Below are 19,301 nucleotides of genomic sequence, written 5' to 3'. Positions count from 1 at the left end.
GTGCTATGTTCGTGATTACTATAAACAGGCTTGGTGATTCAAAAGGAAACTATTCACTGAAGTTTTATAACATTGCAGGGTTCATTTAAGAGTTTATTTGTTTGTAAACATTGGGATATTTTCTGCAAAGTTAACGACAATTTGTTTCCACTGTCAGCTGTAATACATGACATTCGTACATAAAAATTCGGAAATGTGATAAAGTATCATTTTACGATTATTTATCATGAGACACTGGAACGTTTCAAACCACTGGTACAATAATTTAATTTTTCTTGTGACAGTTTATGTAAGTTTGCACCATAACCAAACTCATTAGCATACAGGATATACCATTTAAAAACCAAATCACTTCAAATGAATGAAATAATTCATGTCAGAAGTTACAGAAGTTTACACATGGTGAAACAGGAATCATGCAGAAATCTCCAGAGTATTCCAGCACCATAAGAGATACTTGTACATTCACATTCATAAAGAACCAGGCACTTCTTCACTCACAAGGGGGGAGGGGCACACGATACTGACTGCACATTGGGTATGTTTTTAATGTGCCTATACCCCAAAGTGCCTACATTCTTTTATATTTGAAGGGGGGGGGGGGGAGTAGAAAGGTTAAATGTAGCACTAACACATCACATCAGTTTCAGACCACTTCCATCTGCCTATAGGGCCCGAGAAACAGATCCATCTAAGTAGCTGACTACAACATCAAGTACAAGAGGAAATAGCTCCAGTTGAAGTGATTTATGAAGAAGTGGTCTGAAGTCTTGATGAAATGTATGTTGCAACAGCACCTTCCTCATCAAGTGTTAAGTCCAGCCTCTCTCAGCATCGGCCAAACACAATAGACCAGCATTGCCCCAGACGTGGCTGCAGGTGCACACTATTCACTGCATGGTAGATGGTTGCCTAACAAGACCAAAGAGACAACTGCTTAGAGATGCGACCCTGACAGCAGTAGGTGTCCCACTAGAACCTGATACTGTACATGCAGACTTTGAACTTGTTGCCATTCGTGTTATTGAAGAAGTTTTCCCTGATGCTTAGATACGTGGGTGTTTTTACTACACCCTGGGTTTGGGTCAACATGTGAGAGAGAGGACTTTCCCTACAATACAAGGACAATCCTCAAGTACAAAGCCACTTTTGAAGACCTGGTGCACTGCCTCTCCTACTTCGAGAGCTGGTTCAAGATGCTTATTTAGATGTCATGAACGAGGGACCACAAGGACAAAATGTTAAAGAGTTTAATGACTGTGTGACTACTTTGAGTGGACGATGATGCACGTTTCCAACTTCGCATTTGGAATCAGTACATCACCTTCAGACAATAACGTCTGGAAAACTTTCACAACAGACTGAAGAGCAGAATGAAGACAGCTCATCCCAACATATGTCAGTTTTTCCCTCACATCGAGTGGGTTGAATATACTGACAGAGTGAAGCGTCACCCACTGGATCATGCAGCTGCTTCCTGGAGAAGACCACGTGTCTACCGTGTCTGATGCGACTAAAGGGGCATCTTACAAGTGGAAGAAAAACTGGCCATTAGATCAAGCTACAGTAACAGTGACCTTGTGTCAATAAACTTTGTCAACTTGGTAAACCTGAGGAAAGATAAACTTGTCTTGTTATTGTTATTAGTGGAATAAAACAAATTTCAAATATCCATTATGGAAAAGCTGGTACTTTGGTAGAGTCCATCCCTGTGTATGTCCCGTCCCTATGAAAGTCCAGTTTCCACAATTGCCGAACAAGCCTGGAATTTCGTTGCTCGATCGTAGCACCACCAGTGGCTATAACGAGTTATATTCCTATTATATCCCTCCTATTGACAATCAGATTTCACCTCTTAAATCACATGTATTTGCTTGAAGCAGAAGCAAGGCGCCCCTTTAAGACGATCTGATCGATAATCTTGTTCTTTATTGTAATAACACAGGTCTTACCTTGCGAAGTGCATCAGATCACTTGGCTACCTTGATTAAAAACATGAAAAGATTTGGGAAATATACGCGCTGCAAATCCTGCAATTGATCGAAATCTGCACGGAAGTCGCCACGTTGTTTATGATGTCATACAAATCTTCAGCACGAGGAAGTCTTTAGAACTGTGGATGATCCAAACAATTATTGTAGTTGAAGTATATCGTTCTCGCCACTTTTTCGCAAACAGTCTGTTAAAATTGGGATGACCTCTTATTGAGCCATCTATAGATATTATTATGAATGGTCTAAGGAGCATTAGAGTCACTCCCTTTAGTCGTGCTAGGATTGTGATCATACATGTTGGTTCGCTGTGATTATGATCCTTGTTTTTTTTTAGTGTTAAATCTCTACGACCTGCATTTGACATATTCAAATATGAAACTTGATTTTTCTTAAATATTAAACGTCAACGCCGGAGAATAACCCGATTTATTATAGTAAAAGGCAAAATAGCGGTGAAAATTATATGAATGGATCAAGACTTGCATTATCCCGTCCGAGTAAGATAAGGACATGGCTCACATTGCCCTAGGTGCGTTATTAGAAAATGATCAACTATCAGTGACCAATAGGAATATATCCCTTATCTAGGCTTCCATATCGTTGTCTCAATTTCCATGCTGAACATGATAGGAATATTAGTAATTGTCTTAGTACAGGCACATCTTACTCAGTGTGCAGCTGACACACACATCACTGTTGATACCAAGCAGGGCCGAGTGAAAGGCTACCATATCAGTTCCAAGAGCGGGTATTCTCTTCAGGTGTTTCTTGGTATTCCATACGCCGAACCTCCTGTCGGAGATCTACGCTTCGCGAGACCGATTCCAGCTGGTTCATGGCATGGGATCCACGATGCTACATTCTACAGACCAATCTGCCCACAAAGACTATCATTGATTCAAACGTAAGCGTCAAGTAAACGCACACTTGTAAACCTACGTTAGATTGAATTGATATATATGTTCAAAAGTCATTTACTGACTTTATGTTGTATATTCTAAACATGACACAAATAAGATATAATCAGTCACATGGACGATACCTACACGAAATGCGCCGAAAGGAAGGTTATATTGGTGAAACTCTTGTTTCTTCGATCATATTTTTAATTGTTCATACCCTCTTATCTTTATTATGGGACAGGTGGGGTAGCTCAGTGGTTACAGCGTTCGCTCGTTACGCCGAAGGCCCGACGTTGATTCCCCACATAGTATAATGTGTGAAGCCTATTTCTGGTGTCCCCCGCCGTGACATTGCTGGAATATTGCTAAAAGAGGCGCAAAACCACACTCACTTACTCACAAATATATTATGTTGCTTTAAACTTTAAACGTGTGTTATGGTGTGTTTTAGTAGTTAATAGGCCTTTTTGAAGGTTTAAATTTGCGAGAATTCATGTGACCCGATTAAACAGTTTCAGTTTCGGGCCCGTCTTCAACAACACAAATGAAGATTGTTTGTATCTAAATGTCTTCGCACCGATGGTATAGTATATTAAAACTTGAACCTCTTACGTTAACATTTACTAAAATGGACATATGTTCCCATTGAATAAGTAAAAAACACTGATGCGGGTATTTAAGTTAATCAAATCGTTATTAAATGTGACGGTTCTTTTACGCAACGGAATTGTATATTTTCACTGAGTAAACAACAAAGACTTAGAATGCAGGAAATAGTGAACCGTTTTTACAGAATGGCTCCAAGTTACCCGTGATGGTATGGATTCATGGCGGGGCGTACAAATGGGGTTCGGCGTCGGAGTATGACGGTAGAATGTTGGCATCAAGAGGAATTGTTCTCGTGACTATCGACTACAGACTAGGCGTCCTTGGTATGCTCTGTCTGTTTACATATCACTTGGAATGCTGATATTTGTTTACGTTTGAGAGACAGGTGTGAACAGAGGCGTAGTTAGCATGTTTCGTGACTATCAAAAACTGTTATACTTCATGCTCTGTCAATCTTCTGTTATTCTGTATGTTTTGTTTCATGGGTATATTTCACTGGGCTCTTTCTCTCATGCATATCATTTTCGGGTCCACAGTTTGGCTTTTAAAGTGAAATATATGCATGCCAAATGATGCGCTGCTTTGTGCGCAGCATTGTCATAGTTGCGGATGCTGCTCGTTCAGTGGACTGCTTTTGCTGAGATTTCTAATGATTTTTGGCTTGTATTTAGGATAAACGTTTCAGTATTAGTGTCTCAGGTTTGGCGCTTTGAACCTGGTGAAGTGATAAGGATTTGCATCCAAAGTATTTGTGTTCAAGAATTCAACATGTCTTCAAAGAGATTGGTGCTTAAGGATGGATGATACTAGATAGGTTCAGGATGGATGATTTTGGTGAGTGTTTGGGGATTGGTATTCCTTGCTTCAGGTTTTCTGTCTACGGGGGATGATGCGGCTCCGGGCAACTTCGGCCACCTGGATCAGCTACTGGCCCTCCAGTGGGTCAAGGACAATATTGGTCAGTTTGGAGGCAACCCTGACAAGGTTACCATATTTGGGCAAAGCTCAGGAGGAGCAGGTGTCTCTTCCCATATGTTTTCTCCACTGGCTAAAGGTAATCACGGTCATTTTATTTCTTTTTTATATAACATTCATACTAATTCAACACTGTAGTCTGAGAAGAAGAATGCAAACGGACATCAAATGTAAGCTCACAGTTAGATATCAGCGATCGACCCATATACATCAAACAATACTCAGTGTGAGTAACAGAAAGAAAATCTGTATAAATATTTACTCAAAATCAGTCGACCTAAACTGGTGCCTGAATAGTTTCAACACGACACAGAGGCTATCTGCACTCTTAATAGTTTGTTTCCAAATATTTCCAATCAGACATAGAAAATATTGCACTGGCCAAATAAAAATGATTTTCCTGCGACGGAAGAACACGCGAACTTATTTAAAACGACGGGTGGTCGATATTTCCTGGTGGGATATTCCAAGTAACGGGGCGGTCGGGTAGCCTAATGGTTAAAGCGTTCGCTCGTCACGCTGAAGACCCGGGTTCGATTGTCGACAAGGGTACAAAGCCCATTTCTGGTGTCCCCCACCGTGATATTGCTGGAATATTGCTAAAAGCGGCGTAAAACCACACTCACTCACTCACTATTCCCAGTAACAAGTCATGTTAATTGTACCACTTTGGTATGTAAGGGATAAAATACATTTTATATTTTATATTAATGAACACATTTTGATCTAAACATTTATTTTTCAAGGTTTATTTCGAGGTGTCATCTCACAGAGCGGCATAAGCGTTAGTCCTTTTGCGTTCTATCGACCTCCTTACAAGGCAAGCGACACTGCCCGCAATCTTGGAAAGATTGTTGGATGCAACTCCTCGTCATCGCATGCCCTTGTTGCCTGCCTAAGAGGAAAGTCTACGGACGACCTCGTGAATGCTAGACCGCAGGTAATGGCCACGACACACGCAAATTCAGATTGACTATTATACTGATTGTCATCCTAGGGGAGTACATGTTAATGTTGTTGGAAGGTACATTAAACCACTTGAGTGCCTTTGCTATGTATACAAAACATTTCCCTCTGTTCATGTTATCTATTCAATCAGTGTGTCCTGTTATGTTATCTACACAACAAGTGTGCCCTGATGAATGTTAACGATAAAACTAGGGTGACCCAAATGACGTCTAGCTATGTTATCTATACAAGTGTGCCCTGATGAATGTTAACGATGAAACTAGGGTGACCCAAATGACGTCTAGCTATGTTATCTATACAACAAGTGTGCCCTGATAAACGTTAACGATGAAACTAGGGTGACCCAAATAACGTCTAGCTATGTTATCTATACAACAAGTGTGCCCTGATGAATGTTAACGATGAAACTAGGGTGACCCAAATGGCGTCTAGCTATGTTATCTATACAACAAGTGTGCCCTGATGAATGTTAACGATGAAACAAAGGTGACCTAAATGACGTCTAGCTATGTTATCTATACAACACGTGTACCCTGATGAATGTTAACGATAAAACAAAGGTGACCTAAATGACGTCTGGCTATGCTATTTATACAACACGTGTGCCCTGATGAATGTTAACGATGAAACTAGGGTGACCCAAATGACGTCTAGCTATGTTATCTATACAACAAGTGTGCCCTGATGAATGTTAACGATGAAACTAGGGTGACCCAAATGACGTCTAGCTATGTTATCTATACAAGTGTGCCCTGATGAATGTTAACGATGAAACTAGGGTGACCCAAATGACGTCTAGCTATGTTATCTATACAACAAGTGTGCCCTGATAAACGTTAACGATGAAACTAGGGTGACCCAAATAACGTCTAGCTATGTTATCTATACAACAAGTGTGCCCTGATGAATGTTAACGATGAAACTAGGGTGACCCAAATGACGTCTAGCTATGTTATCTATACAACACGTGTGCCCTGATGAATGTTAACGATGAAACTAGGGTGACCCAAATGACGTCTAGCTATGTTATCTATACAACAAGTGTGCCCTGATGAATGTTAACGATGAAACTAGGGTGACCCAAATGACGTCTAGCTATGTTATCTATACAACAAGTGTGCCCTGATGAATGTTAACGATGAAACTAGGGTGACCCAAATGACGTCTAGCTATGTGGGGCGGTGGGGTAGCCTAGTGGTTAAAACGTTCGCTTGTGACGCCGAAGGCCCGGGTTCGATTTCCCACATGGGTAGAATGTGTGAAGCCCATTCCTGGTGTCCTCTGTCGTGATATTGCTGGAATACTGCTAAAAGCGGCGTAAAACCCTACTCCCTCACTCACTCTACCTATATTGTCAACTCCACACGGGTCACCCATTGCCTTCTATCTATTGTATCTTTTCAACATCTGTGACTCAATTATCTCTGTCTGTGTTCTCTATACAATTAGGGTGCACCGATGACTTCTACCTATGTTCCGGTAGTTGATGGCTATTATATGCTGGATTTCCCAGAGAACTTATTGGAACAGGGTCGCGTCCTTGACCTTCCGTTGATGACTGGTACGGTTTTAAATGAAGGCGCTGATATGATTGGTGAGTGCATACATTTTAAAACACGATACCTACTTCCTACTTCTGTTCGGCACTACTCACAAAACCAGACACTATATCCGAGGGCGTAATATATACATACATACATACATACATACATACATACATACATAGAGGTAGATTCACTCGTGTACATTAGCACATATCTACAAACATTCAAGCAATAATGACATGACACGAATTGTTCCACATGTTCCAGTTTTATCATCAGGGAGTTCCTGATAACAAATTCTTTATTCTATTATGATGGACGTTTCGATATGGATCCTTATACTGTTGTCAAGCAAACCCTACACAAAGCATGACAAATACTATATATAAACTATTATCAATTTTACTGGTACAACCTAATCAAAATATTGTCATGGCTAGATCCTTGTCAAGCAAAGTGCTTTAAGTTGTCATCCATAAAATATCTCGTCTTTGCATACACATTTTAAAAACCAATCTTTAAATATATGTAAATCCTACCCCAAATAACACAAACGCTACACATATGCCATTATTAATTTTACTTGTACAACCTGATCAACATGTTATCATGACAGGCAGCATACAAAATGTTATCAAATGTAAAAGAGTGTGTGGGCACCCCTCCAATTTCAACCAAAATTTGGTTGTCATATTAGCTGTATGTGGCGTTAACTCGTATACTAACAATGAAACATAGACTCTTTCAGTATTTATCATTTTTATTATTTTCAGTAAAAATAACGGACATTTTGTTGTCATGGGACATTTATTGTTATTCATAATACAAGGTAACATGATGATGTTGTGTATGTCTATTATTCATTTTCCTTCAAGAGTATATTGGTGGCGTGGAAAAGGGTGTCAGTTCTCAAACTGCACAACAAGAAATTCATTCTTGGAGCCAAAGATATCACAACCAAACAGATATTGTCTACAAGACGATCGCATGTCATTATGACTTCCGTAGCGCTAATCCTCTGGTCAACAGACAGAATCTTATAGCGGTAAGTGACAAGAAACTTGACAGTCACAAAGTTTGGGTTGTACTTCTATTGATAGGCTGAACTGACCTGGAATAGCGAGTGTTTTTAACTCCTCTGTGAACATAATTTTATCACGACCTTTAACCCAAAATAACTTAAAAACGCAATAAAGAACTGATGACTAGAATCCATTGGTCCTCCTCGTTATGTGTAAGGAGTCTCCCTAGTCAGTTTGTATACTGGATGTTTAATTGATTTGACGGATAAGAAAGTCCTTTCAGTGAATGAGTTTTTGTTGTCATTATTTTGCAATTAAGTTGGTTGGTTGGTTGGTTTGTTGTTTAACGCCGCACTCAGCAATATTCCAGCTATATGACGGCGGTCTGTAAATAATCGAGTCTGGACCAAACAATCCAGTGATTAATATCATGAGCATCGATCCACGCAATTGGGATCGATGACATGTATCAACCAAGTCAGCGAGCCTGACCACCCGATCCCGTTAGTCGCCTTTTACAAGCATTGTCACCTTTTACGGCAAGCATGGGTTGCTGAAGACCTATTCTACCCCGGTATGTTCACGGGTCTTTGCAATTAAGTAGTATTCCGAGTAAAGAGATACTTAAGCTGTCCAGCGATATGCAACGTGTTCGGTAGGATACTTTATAGATGTTTCTGCAAAGAGCACCTGGCTGTTCCAGTTCTGGTCCGACTACGACTACGTTGCACCTAATATCAGGATGGTTGACGCGTATCACAAGATACAACCAAGTACCTACATGTACAGCTTCGAATACAGATCGGTCAACCAGCCAGACCCACAGTGGGAAGGTCAGTACCCCTCCTGCATATACCTGGATTGACAAAGGCGTGTGTACCTCCATCGTGTACCACACTTTATGCACATGTAGCTACCACCTTCTTGTAGATCAAATAGCACATCTTTGACCCAGCAATATCACGTAAATAATCGAGTATGGAGCCGACAATCCAGTGATTGTCATAATGAGCAGCGATCTGCGCAACTGGGATACGATGATATGCATCAGCAAAGTCAGTGAGCCTGACCCCCGATCCCGTTTGTCGCCTCTAACAACAAGCATGGGTTGCTTAAGACCAATTCTAACCCGGAATCTTTACGGGACAGTAATATAATTACATTTCTACTAGGTATTTTAATGTTTCACGTTCGGCGATTTAAGCATTGTTCTGACAGGATTTATACACTTAATGGCCAAATCGTCATTGGAAGGTCATGCAAGCTTATTCAAATCTAATAACGAATTCATGCATGTTAGTTAGCATTGATTGTCCTCATTCCTGGTTTAGGCAAGCTCATGATCAACCCTAATGCATTCTCTATATGTACAATAATTATCGACGTTGTATTAAACTGATAGTCATGTATGCTTATTTTTCTATTTTGTATAGGTATCACCTTTTTAATTACAAAAAATAAAGAAGTTATCCATTAACGTTTCATGTCTTCACACCTTGTTAATGTCAAGATTCAAGCTATTCATATTCATATAATTCTGAATGTGGCAGTGTTTTCTTCAGGGGTACTTCACGCAACAGACCTTCACTATGTATTTGGGTGCCCCTTCCCTGACACCATGCCGTGCCCATGGAGGGGCTGTAATGTGACATGGTGCTCTGGCTGGGGAGTATCACATCTGGACAAGACGATCAGCTATGAAATGATGACATTATGGACAAACTTTGCTAAGACGCTGTGAGTACATGAGGGTAGATTGTATGGTTACTGTTAAATATATTCTTCTAGGATGACATTAAGAGTTCCTAAACTGTCCACACTCAATGTTACCACAAGGAATTAGTTCTGGTTGAATTCAAATGCAATGTCTTTGTGGAAATAGAAAGTATGATATGTTGGTTTGATTTGAAATTGTAACAGTAGTTATCATGGCAAGACAATACATGGCAGTAGCGTACAAATGGCAAGTAGTAGGCATAATCCGATTGGGAAATCCGGGATCTGAAATTGTAGCATGGTCATTGTAGATGTAACAAGAGTCATTAGTTGATGGCATATCCCCCAGGTTCCTTTAAAATTAATTAAAGTTTATATACCCAATACAAACAGGAAGAAGCATTATGAAAAATAATTTGGACAGATTTCCCCTAAAAACTAGAAAGGTGTTTGCATTACATGACAAAACAGAAGAAGACCCATCCCCACCTGGATGTCCCAAACTCCAGACAAAATGTATCAAGACCCATTTTGGCTCTACCAAATCAGGTGACCATTGATCTGTATATTTTTCTTCAATTTCTAATGCTGTCAATGAAGTACAACAGATCCCCGTGCAACCCTTAAATGGCCAATTCTTGTTCAATGACATCAGTTCAGGAAAACATATGCCAAATGCGAGGAAACGTTTAAAACAGAATGCCCCACATCTCTTGCTGCATCACTTGCTATACACGTTATGTCATAGTAACATAACAAATGCATGCAAGATGCTAACAGTTTCTTACATCTCAATTGGTAGCTCTAAGAGCTGTATGACTTCAAACGTTTATGAAGAACTAATGCTATTTTAAGAATTAAATGAAAATACAAAAACAATTTGTGATTAAGAATAAGCATTAATGGTGATAAAACTTCAATGCAATGCTTAAAATATTTAAAAAAACAAACAATAAAAAGCCAAACCCAAAACTGAGTTTAATTTGTTTCCATCAAATGCAAAATCACAAATATTACCCCCAAAATTCCCTATATAGCAAAAGGCACAATTCACTACATGCTCAATATATGTGCATAAAGGAACAGGAGAAAGCCCACTCACATACAGATCATGTCATGTCAGTGGATTTCTCTTAGAATGGGAACATCAAGGTTCTTCAACCCCATTGAACATGTGTGGAATGAACTTGGACACTGACTGCTCAAACACACTTTTGATAATTTGGATCTTTAGAAAAGTCATTTGTCCCCACATCTCAAGAGTGAGCGAGTTGGGTTTAACACCGCTTTTAACAGTATTCCAGTTACATCACAGCGTGTCAGCTTAATATGAGAGGAAAGCCTGAAGTGATGCAGGTCTGAGACGTTTACCACTTCGGTAAATCCCATGAGCATGGGTATGGTGCTGACAAGCCTAGAAACATAATCTGTGTGAAACGGGATTCGAACCCACAATCATAGGTTTCTGACATGCCCAAGGGACGCAACTCTGCACAGCGTATTGCGGCACATCCCAAAAGCTACCATGTAACATCACTGTTAATTGTTTATGTCATAACTAGAGATGTTCTTTTAAAGTCCTTTTAATCCTTTATAGTTATTTATGTATTAATAATCCAATTATGATGTCCAACCCTTAAGAATACGACTTTGAAAACAAAAATATGAAAATATCTGCGATGACCATAAGTTCAAGTGCATGGAACTTCTAATTGTCAATTACAAAATATGAACCACTTATACAAGTTTGCCATTTAGGTTCAAAAGAGAGATGTGAGTATTTTTCATGTAATCATTCATGTAATCATTTAAAAAACTTTCAAGTGTATGATGCCTGCCTCAATTTTATGATTCCTAACCTCACGTAACTACCTTATTTTACCTACACAGTGACCCTAACACTGGAGTGAAAACAAGGGTTCAGTGGCCGCGCTATTCAGTATCCGCACACAGACCATACCTTCAGATCAGAGACACTCCAAATGTCCAGCACAGTCTCAGACCATCAGCAGCCAACCTCTGGAATCGATACTTACCAAACCTACTTGCAGGAAAGACAGGGAGTGACAAATGTCATGGTGGAGTCATAATTGGTTGAAAAACAATCACTGGTTCAGAAGCTCACCTTTATTCATAAAACATTTTAAAGGGTGAGGATGTGTTAAAATAGCAATTTTCTATATAAAGATGCCAACCAACACTTTGATGTTTCCTGTAATCATTAAAGCAAAGTGACATTTGTATTAAGTTGACTAAGCTCAGAAAAATAATGTCACATTTCCCTGATATATCTTATCATATTATTCTAATGCCTTCTTTTATGAAGAAGAAGAACAAAAAGAAGTTTATTCTGTATCAAAGGCCACATGGCCAAAAAAGTACAATACAAATGACAAAGCATTTGCACATTGACATTATTACTAGTCATTATTATTGATAGTAACCCTAGTGAGTGAGTGAGTCTGATGTTGGAGAAAAGCCTAAAGTGATGTTGGTCTTAGACCATTACCGTATATCGCTGTGTATAAGGTGAGTTTTTCGTACCTAAAATGAGGGGGTTAAAGAAGGTGGGTCGTCTTATACACGGAGTCGAAGATCTCATATTTTTTTCCACTGGCGATGTCAACCACTTTGGTAAAACCAACAAACATAACCGGGGCAAACCAGGATTGGAAACCCACGACCATAGGTTTCTGCAACTGTCTACAGTGAACGACTGGGCCACCCTTGGCCCCACAGTTCTTGTGTGACATTGCTGGCCAAGATGTTGTTTGAGAAACACATTTGATACAACAGTCAATAATGATTTATGTCAACATGAACACAAATCAAATAAAGCTGAGAATTTGAAAAGTACATTTCAAACTGAATGATAAATGTTCTTCCATTCAAATATATAAACAAAGCTTTTCCAAAAATAACATACAGATAAGAAAAAGGCAATCATTAGGTATTGCAAAATTATAACAGCACTGAACTTTTCTGATCATCAAATTGAAAACATTTACAATCACTATGAGACAAACATAAAACCTGTGCACTGTTGCCATTGATGTCCAGTATGTCGTGACTTCATCTATCAATCCAAAGCCCTTTACAGGGCTGTCTCAGAGCTACTACTATCAAAAGTATAGTATTAATCAAGTGTCATTCCTAGGTAAGATGTGGACCCATATTGAATGGTTAAATAATATGTATGTATGTATGTATGTATGTATGTATATATAGGTGAGTGAGTTTGGTTGAACATCTTTCAACAGTACTTCAGTTAAAAGCATGTGATGGATGTCTCACGAATTAACCATTTTGGTGAAACTCATGAACACAGCAATGATGTCGATGACAGGGAAACAATGAAGATTCCAACCAAGAGTCATTGGCACACCTAAGTGATGGTTACCTCCTGGACACCATGGTAACAAGCCTTGTTTATTTTAACATAGGATATAGTACCATACAGGTGTCATTAGTTTTAACAAAAACACAATTGGTGTTAACAAGACAAGGTATATATTCATACAATGATAAAAAAGCAACATTTTATTTCAAATTTTCCAAGGCACTGGCTTCCCACAAAACATGTTTGTTATTCCTCTTTAATAATAATAACAAAACAAATACTACTGCTAATACTACTTAAACTACTACTACTACTAATAATAAAAAACAACCACCAAAAAACAAACAAACTTGTCTCACTTCCACGTCAACATTGTGATCTATTATCTATTATCTCATACATCAAATACAACCATAAGCAGTAATCACTGACTGACAAGATTAGATATGCCTTCAGCAACTTTAATCACAAAGGAATGAGGACTTTCGGCACAACATGACTTCCCTTTTAGAAACACTCATGTCCAATGCAGTACAGTTTGAAATAGAAAATCCTATTCCTCTAACTACTTTAATAACAAAGTTACAATCACTTTCATTGAAGGACCTTGATTATCAATCACAGCCACGAGCAACCTAGCTATTGTGGTGGGGGACAATAAAAAAATCTTGGGTACTGTGGCAGATTTGAACACTAGCATTCCCTATCACATCTTCAATCCATGGGAAATATCACTTTTCTCACAGCTCTACAGCAAGGCAGCCTACATCCATGCATTGAGTTGAATATGCACCTGCCTGACAGTTATGTTTACAAACAACCAAGTGCTGATTTTTCCCCAAGCAAAATTGTTTGGTACATTGATAAATGAAAAAGTACATTATAACAGTTCCAATGGGTTAGTTGAAGTATTATATATATATCATTATATGGAATCTAGTCTCCCATTGCCTGGAGATATTGTCACTTTACATGTTAAGAAGTTAATTATTTGTTTGTGACCACACAGTTTTCTGTCCTTTACTTGGAATGAAGTGATTTAGATTGAATACGGTGTGTTGGAATACTGACTGCCAAACAAACTGTCCAGAACAGCAGTTTTGTTGAATGAGAAAATATCTAGGCACACACACACATACGCAGGCACGCACTCACACACTTTATATTAATATTTTATATAAATATTTTTTATAAATATATATATAGTGACACAACTGAAAGGGTTTATCCATGGTAGTAGTCTAATGTTGTTTCATGTGGCAGATGGATAAAGAAACAATCCTGAGATATTTAGCACATATCACATCATTAGTCCTTGGTACTTCCTCCAAATATGGAAGTCAAAAATGAAAAAGGACTTTCAATGTCCTAGTTGACATACTGGAACATGTTTACAAAGATCATATGCACAAAACCTGAGCTTCAACAAGGTATGAGCTGTCAGATGAACTGAAATCTATATAATAATGAAGATCATTGTGGGATCAGATTTCCATATCATATTGTGTACTTACTGATGTTCACAATAACACAAATGGACCAAATGGCAATTGTCAATCTCAATATGGATACCTTGATCATGTTTAAATTTGAATCAGAAGTTTGTGCTGTTTAGACACATTACTTTGGAGTCAACCGTGAAAGTGTCAACATCAACGGCCACGTGGCATCAGACATGTAGAAAACATGACACATGAGGCAAAGGATGGGACAATAAGTTGTGTCACAAGTCAAAACACATTCACACAATTTCCAATGACCTTTACATGATCACTATCTGGTACATTGCAAGTTAAAAGAACACAACTATCCCCATTTACAAACAGACTCGATGGTATTAAAATAAAACTATTCATCTATGTGTTGGCTGTTGCTATGTCTACCCAAAAAGCAACAACTCGAGAAAAAACAATTTTGCTTTTGGTATCCCAGCTGGTTAACGACAAGAAACACAAATGTCTTCACTCGCACATGGCTGAAGAGTTCAGATGTTGTCAGTAGCAATGGCTTATTCAGTTACATCGCAGAGTCAACAGCTCACTGTTTACCACATGTCCCAGTAATTGTGAATCATATTAAAACTTACTGAAACTGAAATCGGTTTTGCTGGTACTGTTGGAACTGTTGTTGTCTTTGATGCCTTGGTGGTGCATTAGGAAACTGATGTCCTCTACCTCTAGCCTGGCCAGCAGGACCTCCTCCCGGTCTTCCATGACCTCTTCTGTACCCTCTGCCATAACCTCCTGCCCCACGTTGATTATAACCTCTTCCATAGAATTCATTTGGCCCTCTGTTCCCCCAACCACCTCTCCAATTTCCTCCCCGACCTCCCCTGTGTGCATCCTGTCCCTGGTTGTAGTCATTACGGCCCTCATGATATTGATCTCTCCTATGTTCTCCATGATCATGTCTGTACCCTCCATTACCTCTTCCATAATGTTGTGGAACTCCTCTTCCCACATATCCTGCACCTCTCTGGTCATTTCCAAGCTCCCTGCTATGACCATGACCTTGGTCAATATCATCTCTATTCTGTCTGGGTGGTCCTATTGGTTTCACTTCCTCATAAGCAACTTCCAATAGTTTATCCTCCACATGATCAACTACTTCCAGAGTTTCTTTTGTCATCTCTTGATTGGAACTGCCGTCGCCTGATATCAACTGTGGCTGTTGCTCTTGTTGAATCTAAAAGTGAAACATCAATTTAGCTATCTAATTATGACACAATGCACTAATATTATGACATGAAGATCAAAAGCATAATTAACACTCTTTGCTAAATGAACTGAAAAGGGTATGCTAACACTTCACTTGAAAAACACCCATGAAATTTAAATTCTTGCTGAAATCTGGAAGAATAAAGAACAATAGATGTGAAACAGAACTGTATTATATCTCACCACAGCTTGTTTTTTCATTGTTTCCAATTCTTCAGAGACTTTATTGTAGTAGAAACATAATGGAATGAGCTTGGACCTCAGGTCATATACCAGATCCCACTTGTATTCATGAAAAATACCTTGATATAGCATTTGAACTACAGACATCATATAGTCAAAGCGGACAAGATGAACAGCTGCCATATCCATGCATATTTTCTGGTTTCTCAATTGTTCAATGAACGTTTGAATGTCAAGCACTTTGGATACAAAATATTCCCGATACAGATCTTTAAAAAACTGGAAATTCCTCATATTTCCTTTGTGAATCACTGATGATAAATGTTCTTCCCGCAGTTTCTGTGATGTCTTCTGCTGATCCATGAGACTCTCTGAAACAGTCAGCTGTGTGATTTCTTCTTTCTCTATTGTTTCAAAATTTGTTTCTGATTGGATTGGATCAGATTCTATTGATGGTTTGCCAATTTCAGTTTCTTCTGTTTTGAAAGACTCCCAACAGACTCCACACTGCTGCTCTGTAATGTCATAGAAAGAAAATATTTCCTTTAGTTCTTGTTCTTGACATCTTTCTCTGACATGTCCTCCTTCAACTCTTCCTGTGAAGGTTAACCTCCTGAAGAAGCGCTGCAGAACCCAAGCTGATTTGTCTTCTTGTTCATCCTGAAGAAACTTATCAAATTCTTCCTTTTGTCTTTCAGCTTCTTCTGCACTCATAGTAATTTCTTCTTCATTTCTTGCACTACTTTCATCCGGAACTTGATCTTCAGAGTGGTCATGCTGATCTTTCAACATTTGCTGTTGACATCTCTGTTTCAGATTCCCCATTTCAACACGTCCAATGAGAGTCAGGTTCCTGAAGAAGCGCTGCAGTACTCCAGCGGCATTGTGTTTCCTTTCATCATGTACTGCAGGTGACATAGGTTGTAAATAGCTAATGAATGTTGATGGGAACAAATCAAAAGAAGTCAACTGCTGGCGCTGTATACCTTCATTTCTATATGGATCCCATTTCCACCGACACAAATGTAGATATTCATCTTCCCTTTCTTTCAGCATCCTCTGAAGAATATCCACAAGGTCTGCTATACCTTTGGATTCCTTTATTGATCCCAGACCTTTAGTAAGTCGTGCTGGAGCATTTTCTGGGAGTTCCAGTCTCATGATAGCTTCCATCAATGACACTTCCACTGATGGCGCTTGCAACAGTCCAATATTAGCAAGGACTACTAGACCTAGGATGAGGCATCTTTCTGCTTGAAGGTAGTCAAAATCTTCTCTTGGGCGAAATATGTATGAAAGAAGATTCATTTCTGTCCTATTGCCACACAGGACCCCAGCCAAGCTTTGAAGGTGAACTTGAAATAATTTGATGCTTCGTTGGTCTCTACTGACTGAATTGATTGACCCTTGAATTGATCTTGATCCTTGTGGCAACATTCCATTGACGAATGGTAGGGTCGCAAGATAGGTTGCTGGTAAGACAAATCTTCCTGTCTCAGAGAGCTTTGCAAATGATGTAAGAGCAACAGTCATAAAGAATTCATGCCAAAACAGGAACAGAGGCATTTCAGGGAACAGTGATGGTTTGTTACGATGTCCAAGGATTTTGACAAACGTTGAATATTCAAACACTGATGATACAGGATCTTCTTTCAATGCATCAAAGGCTTTATAGAACTGACCTCCAAGGTGAATAATCACATTGTTTCTTCCAAATGAAAAAAAAGCATACCTTGCCTCTTCATCAAGGAGATGCGAGTCTCTCAGTTGTTTCATCATGTTGAAGCTCATCTTTTTCAAGTCAATATCTTGAATCTTAAACAATGAGACCAGAATGATTGCTCTCACAAACCAATCTGAACTCTTACATTTTACTTGTAAGGTGTTTTGACTCCACTGATTCACAATTTGATGAATTACTTTTTTCAAATTCGCACTGTCCAAGGTGTCCTTGAAGATTCTCATCACTTCTTTATTTTCTGTCAAATTTCTAAAGTGATGACTTTCTGGAAACACAAAATGCATCAACCTCCCAAATGCTGCACGTGTTGCAGTATCATCTGTTAGTGTACCAAGTTCATTGTCAAGGGTTTTTTTTCTGGTTTGCTCTTTCAAAGCTATGTCCTGAACTGATTTCACTCCACACTGTATGACATGTTCTAATCTGACCCTCAACAACAGTGCCCTTAAACCTCTGAGAGCAGTTGCTCTGATGAAAGGCTCATGCAGATGGTGACACTTAGTAGTGTCACAAGATTTGTTTCCTGCACATCTTCCTTCTTGAAATGACCTGCACTGCTTATTCCTGGACACATCGTTCTCTATCCAATTTCTGCAGATCTTCATCCATTCTTTCAAAATACCAACAAGGTACAATGAAATCTTAAGGGACATGTCTTGCTTATCAAGGTGAACAGTCCTTTTTTCCTTCTTGCTGAACAAACCTGGCAAGACATCAGCACAAAGGGGCCTCTGTTTTGGATAAGCCATCAGTTGATTAGGGTCCTTGTCATCTTGGTGAAGCCCATAGAACTGCAAGTACAATGTGCATCTGCTACTCTTTTCTCGGCTATCTGGTTTCAAAAGTGTAGTGATGATACTTAGCAAAGTCTCTGCACCAGTGACTAATAACTGACAGTCTGAAAGTTGCCCATTGGAAACAGAATGAACAAATATTTTCAGGGCTTCAACCATGCCTGCTTCATTGGCAAATGGTGAGACTTTCCTAAAGAGTGCAAATGCTTTTTTTGCATTTATTATTCTCTTCTGTATCAATGCGATAAAGAAAGAAGCCATTCCGGCACTATTGTTATTCTCTGTTTCCTCAAATGCAGATGCTGCCTTTTGAAAATGACTGATAATTTCTCTTTGGCTGGAATCCACGTTGAAGTCCTCACTCTGACATTTCTCTTTGATCTCTGAATACAGCTCCAGTGCTAAGCTGTGATGACATTTCCCACGGACATCCACATCAGTTCCTTGTTCAGCGTGTTGAAGAGCATCTCTGGTAGCACCATGTCGCAGCAGCATCTGAGCAACCTCAGAATGGGAACTTTTTCCTGCAAAACCAAATAAGGGTTTTAATAGATTTGTAAAGAAAGTGTAGTATGTATCATGAGATAGTACTAAAAAAGCATTGTACTAACATACATTACACATATGACTATGTCTGACTTGGCCATTCACAAGGTTTAAGGAACGATTTGTTCAGTTAATTACATTAAGTAATACGTTACCACTGTTATACCGAGGCTGTTGTCTCCCACAACCGCTGCTATAGCGAAATCTACCACAGAGATCTCAATTACCTCATGCAGCACGTGCGTAGCC

The 19,301-nt window shown here is 39.1% G+C and overlaps 2 protein-coding genes across 5 annotated transcripts in view; one reads left to right on the top strand and one right to left on the bottom strand.

The window, feature by feature from the left end:
- The first annotated feature begins 2,577 nt into the window (after positions 1 to 2,577).
- On the top strand, positions 2,578 to 11,917 carry LOC124143778 (carboxylesterase 5A-like). The gene is made up of 10 exons (XM_046512871.2): positions 2,578 to 2,898; positions 3,409 to 3,478; positions 3,690 to 3,828; positions 4,374 to 4,559; positions 5,227 to 5,420; positions 6,899 to 7,043; positions 7,869 to 8,038; positions 8,719 to 8,848; positions 9,578 to 9,752; positions 11,622 to 11,917. Exons 1-10 carry the CDS (start codon positions 2,609 to 2,611, stop codon positions 11,827 to 11,829), a joined length of 1,707 nt encoding a protein of 568 aa, XP_046368827.2. The 5' UTR covers positions 2,578 to 2,608; the 3' UTR covers positions 11,830 to 11,917.
- Positions 11,918 to 12,807: 890 nt separating this feature from the next.
- LOC124143780 (TPR and ankyrin repeat-containing protein 1-like) overlaps positions 12,808 to 19,301 on the bottom strand; it is a 47,422-nt gene continuing 40,928 nt past the window's right edge. For all 4 annotated transcript variants that reach the window (XM_048401690.1, XM_048401697.1, XM_048401700.1 and 1 more), the window contains 2 exons: positions 15,972 to 19,030; positions 12,808 to 15,756 (listed from right to left, as the gene is read on the bottom strand). In XM_048401690.1, coding sequence (XP_048257647.1) covers positions 15,154 to 15,756; positions 15,972 to 19,030 — 3,662 coding nt within the window. In that variant the 3' untranslated portion in view covers positions 12,808 to 15,153. The remainder of the gene's footprint in view (positions 15,757 to 15,971; positions 19,031 to 19,301) is intronic.

The sequence above is a fragment of the Haliotis rufescens genome, unplaced genomic scaffold (genome assembly GCF_023055435.1).
Source record: "Haliotis rufescens isolate VD_foot unplaced genomic scaffold, xgHalRufe1.0.p SCAF_1, whole genome shotgun sequence".
Taxonomy (NCBI): Eukaryota; Metazoa; Mollusca; class Gastropoda; order Lepetellida; family Haliotidae; genus Haliotis; species Haliotis rufescens.
The sequence above is the reverse complement of the archived record's forward strand: the minus strand, read 5'-3'. Positions and strand labels throughout refer to the sequence as shown.

What these genes read in the sequence shown, in the direction of transcription:
- LOC124143778 (XM_046512871.2), top strand. Translation starts at nt 2,609, where the DNA reads ATGCTGAACATGATAGGAATATTAGTAATTGTCTTAGTACAGGCACAT. An exon ending in ACAGACAGAATCTTATAGCG is followed by an intron (nt 8,039 to 8,718) that starts GTAAGTGACAAG and finishes TGGCTGTTCCAG; the next exon opens with TTCTGGTCCGACTACGACTA. An exon ending in GCCAGACCCACAGTGGGAAG is followed by an intron (nt 8,849 to 9,577) that starts GTCAGTACCCCT and finishes TGTTTTCTTCAG; the next exon opens with GGGTACTTCACGCAACAGAC.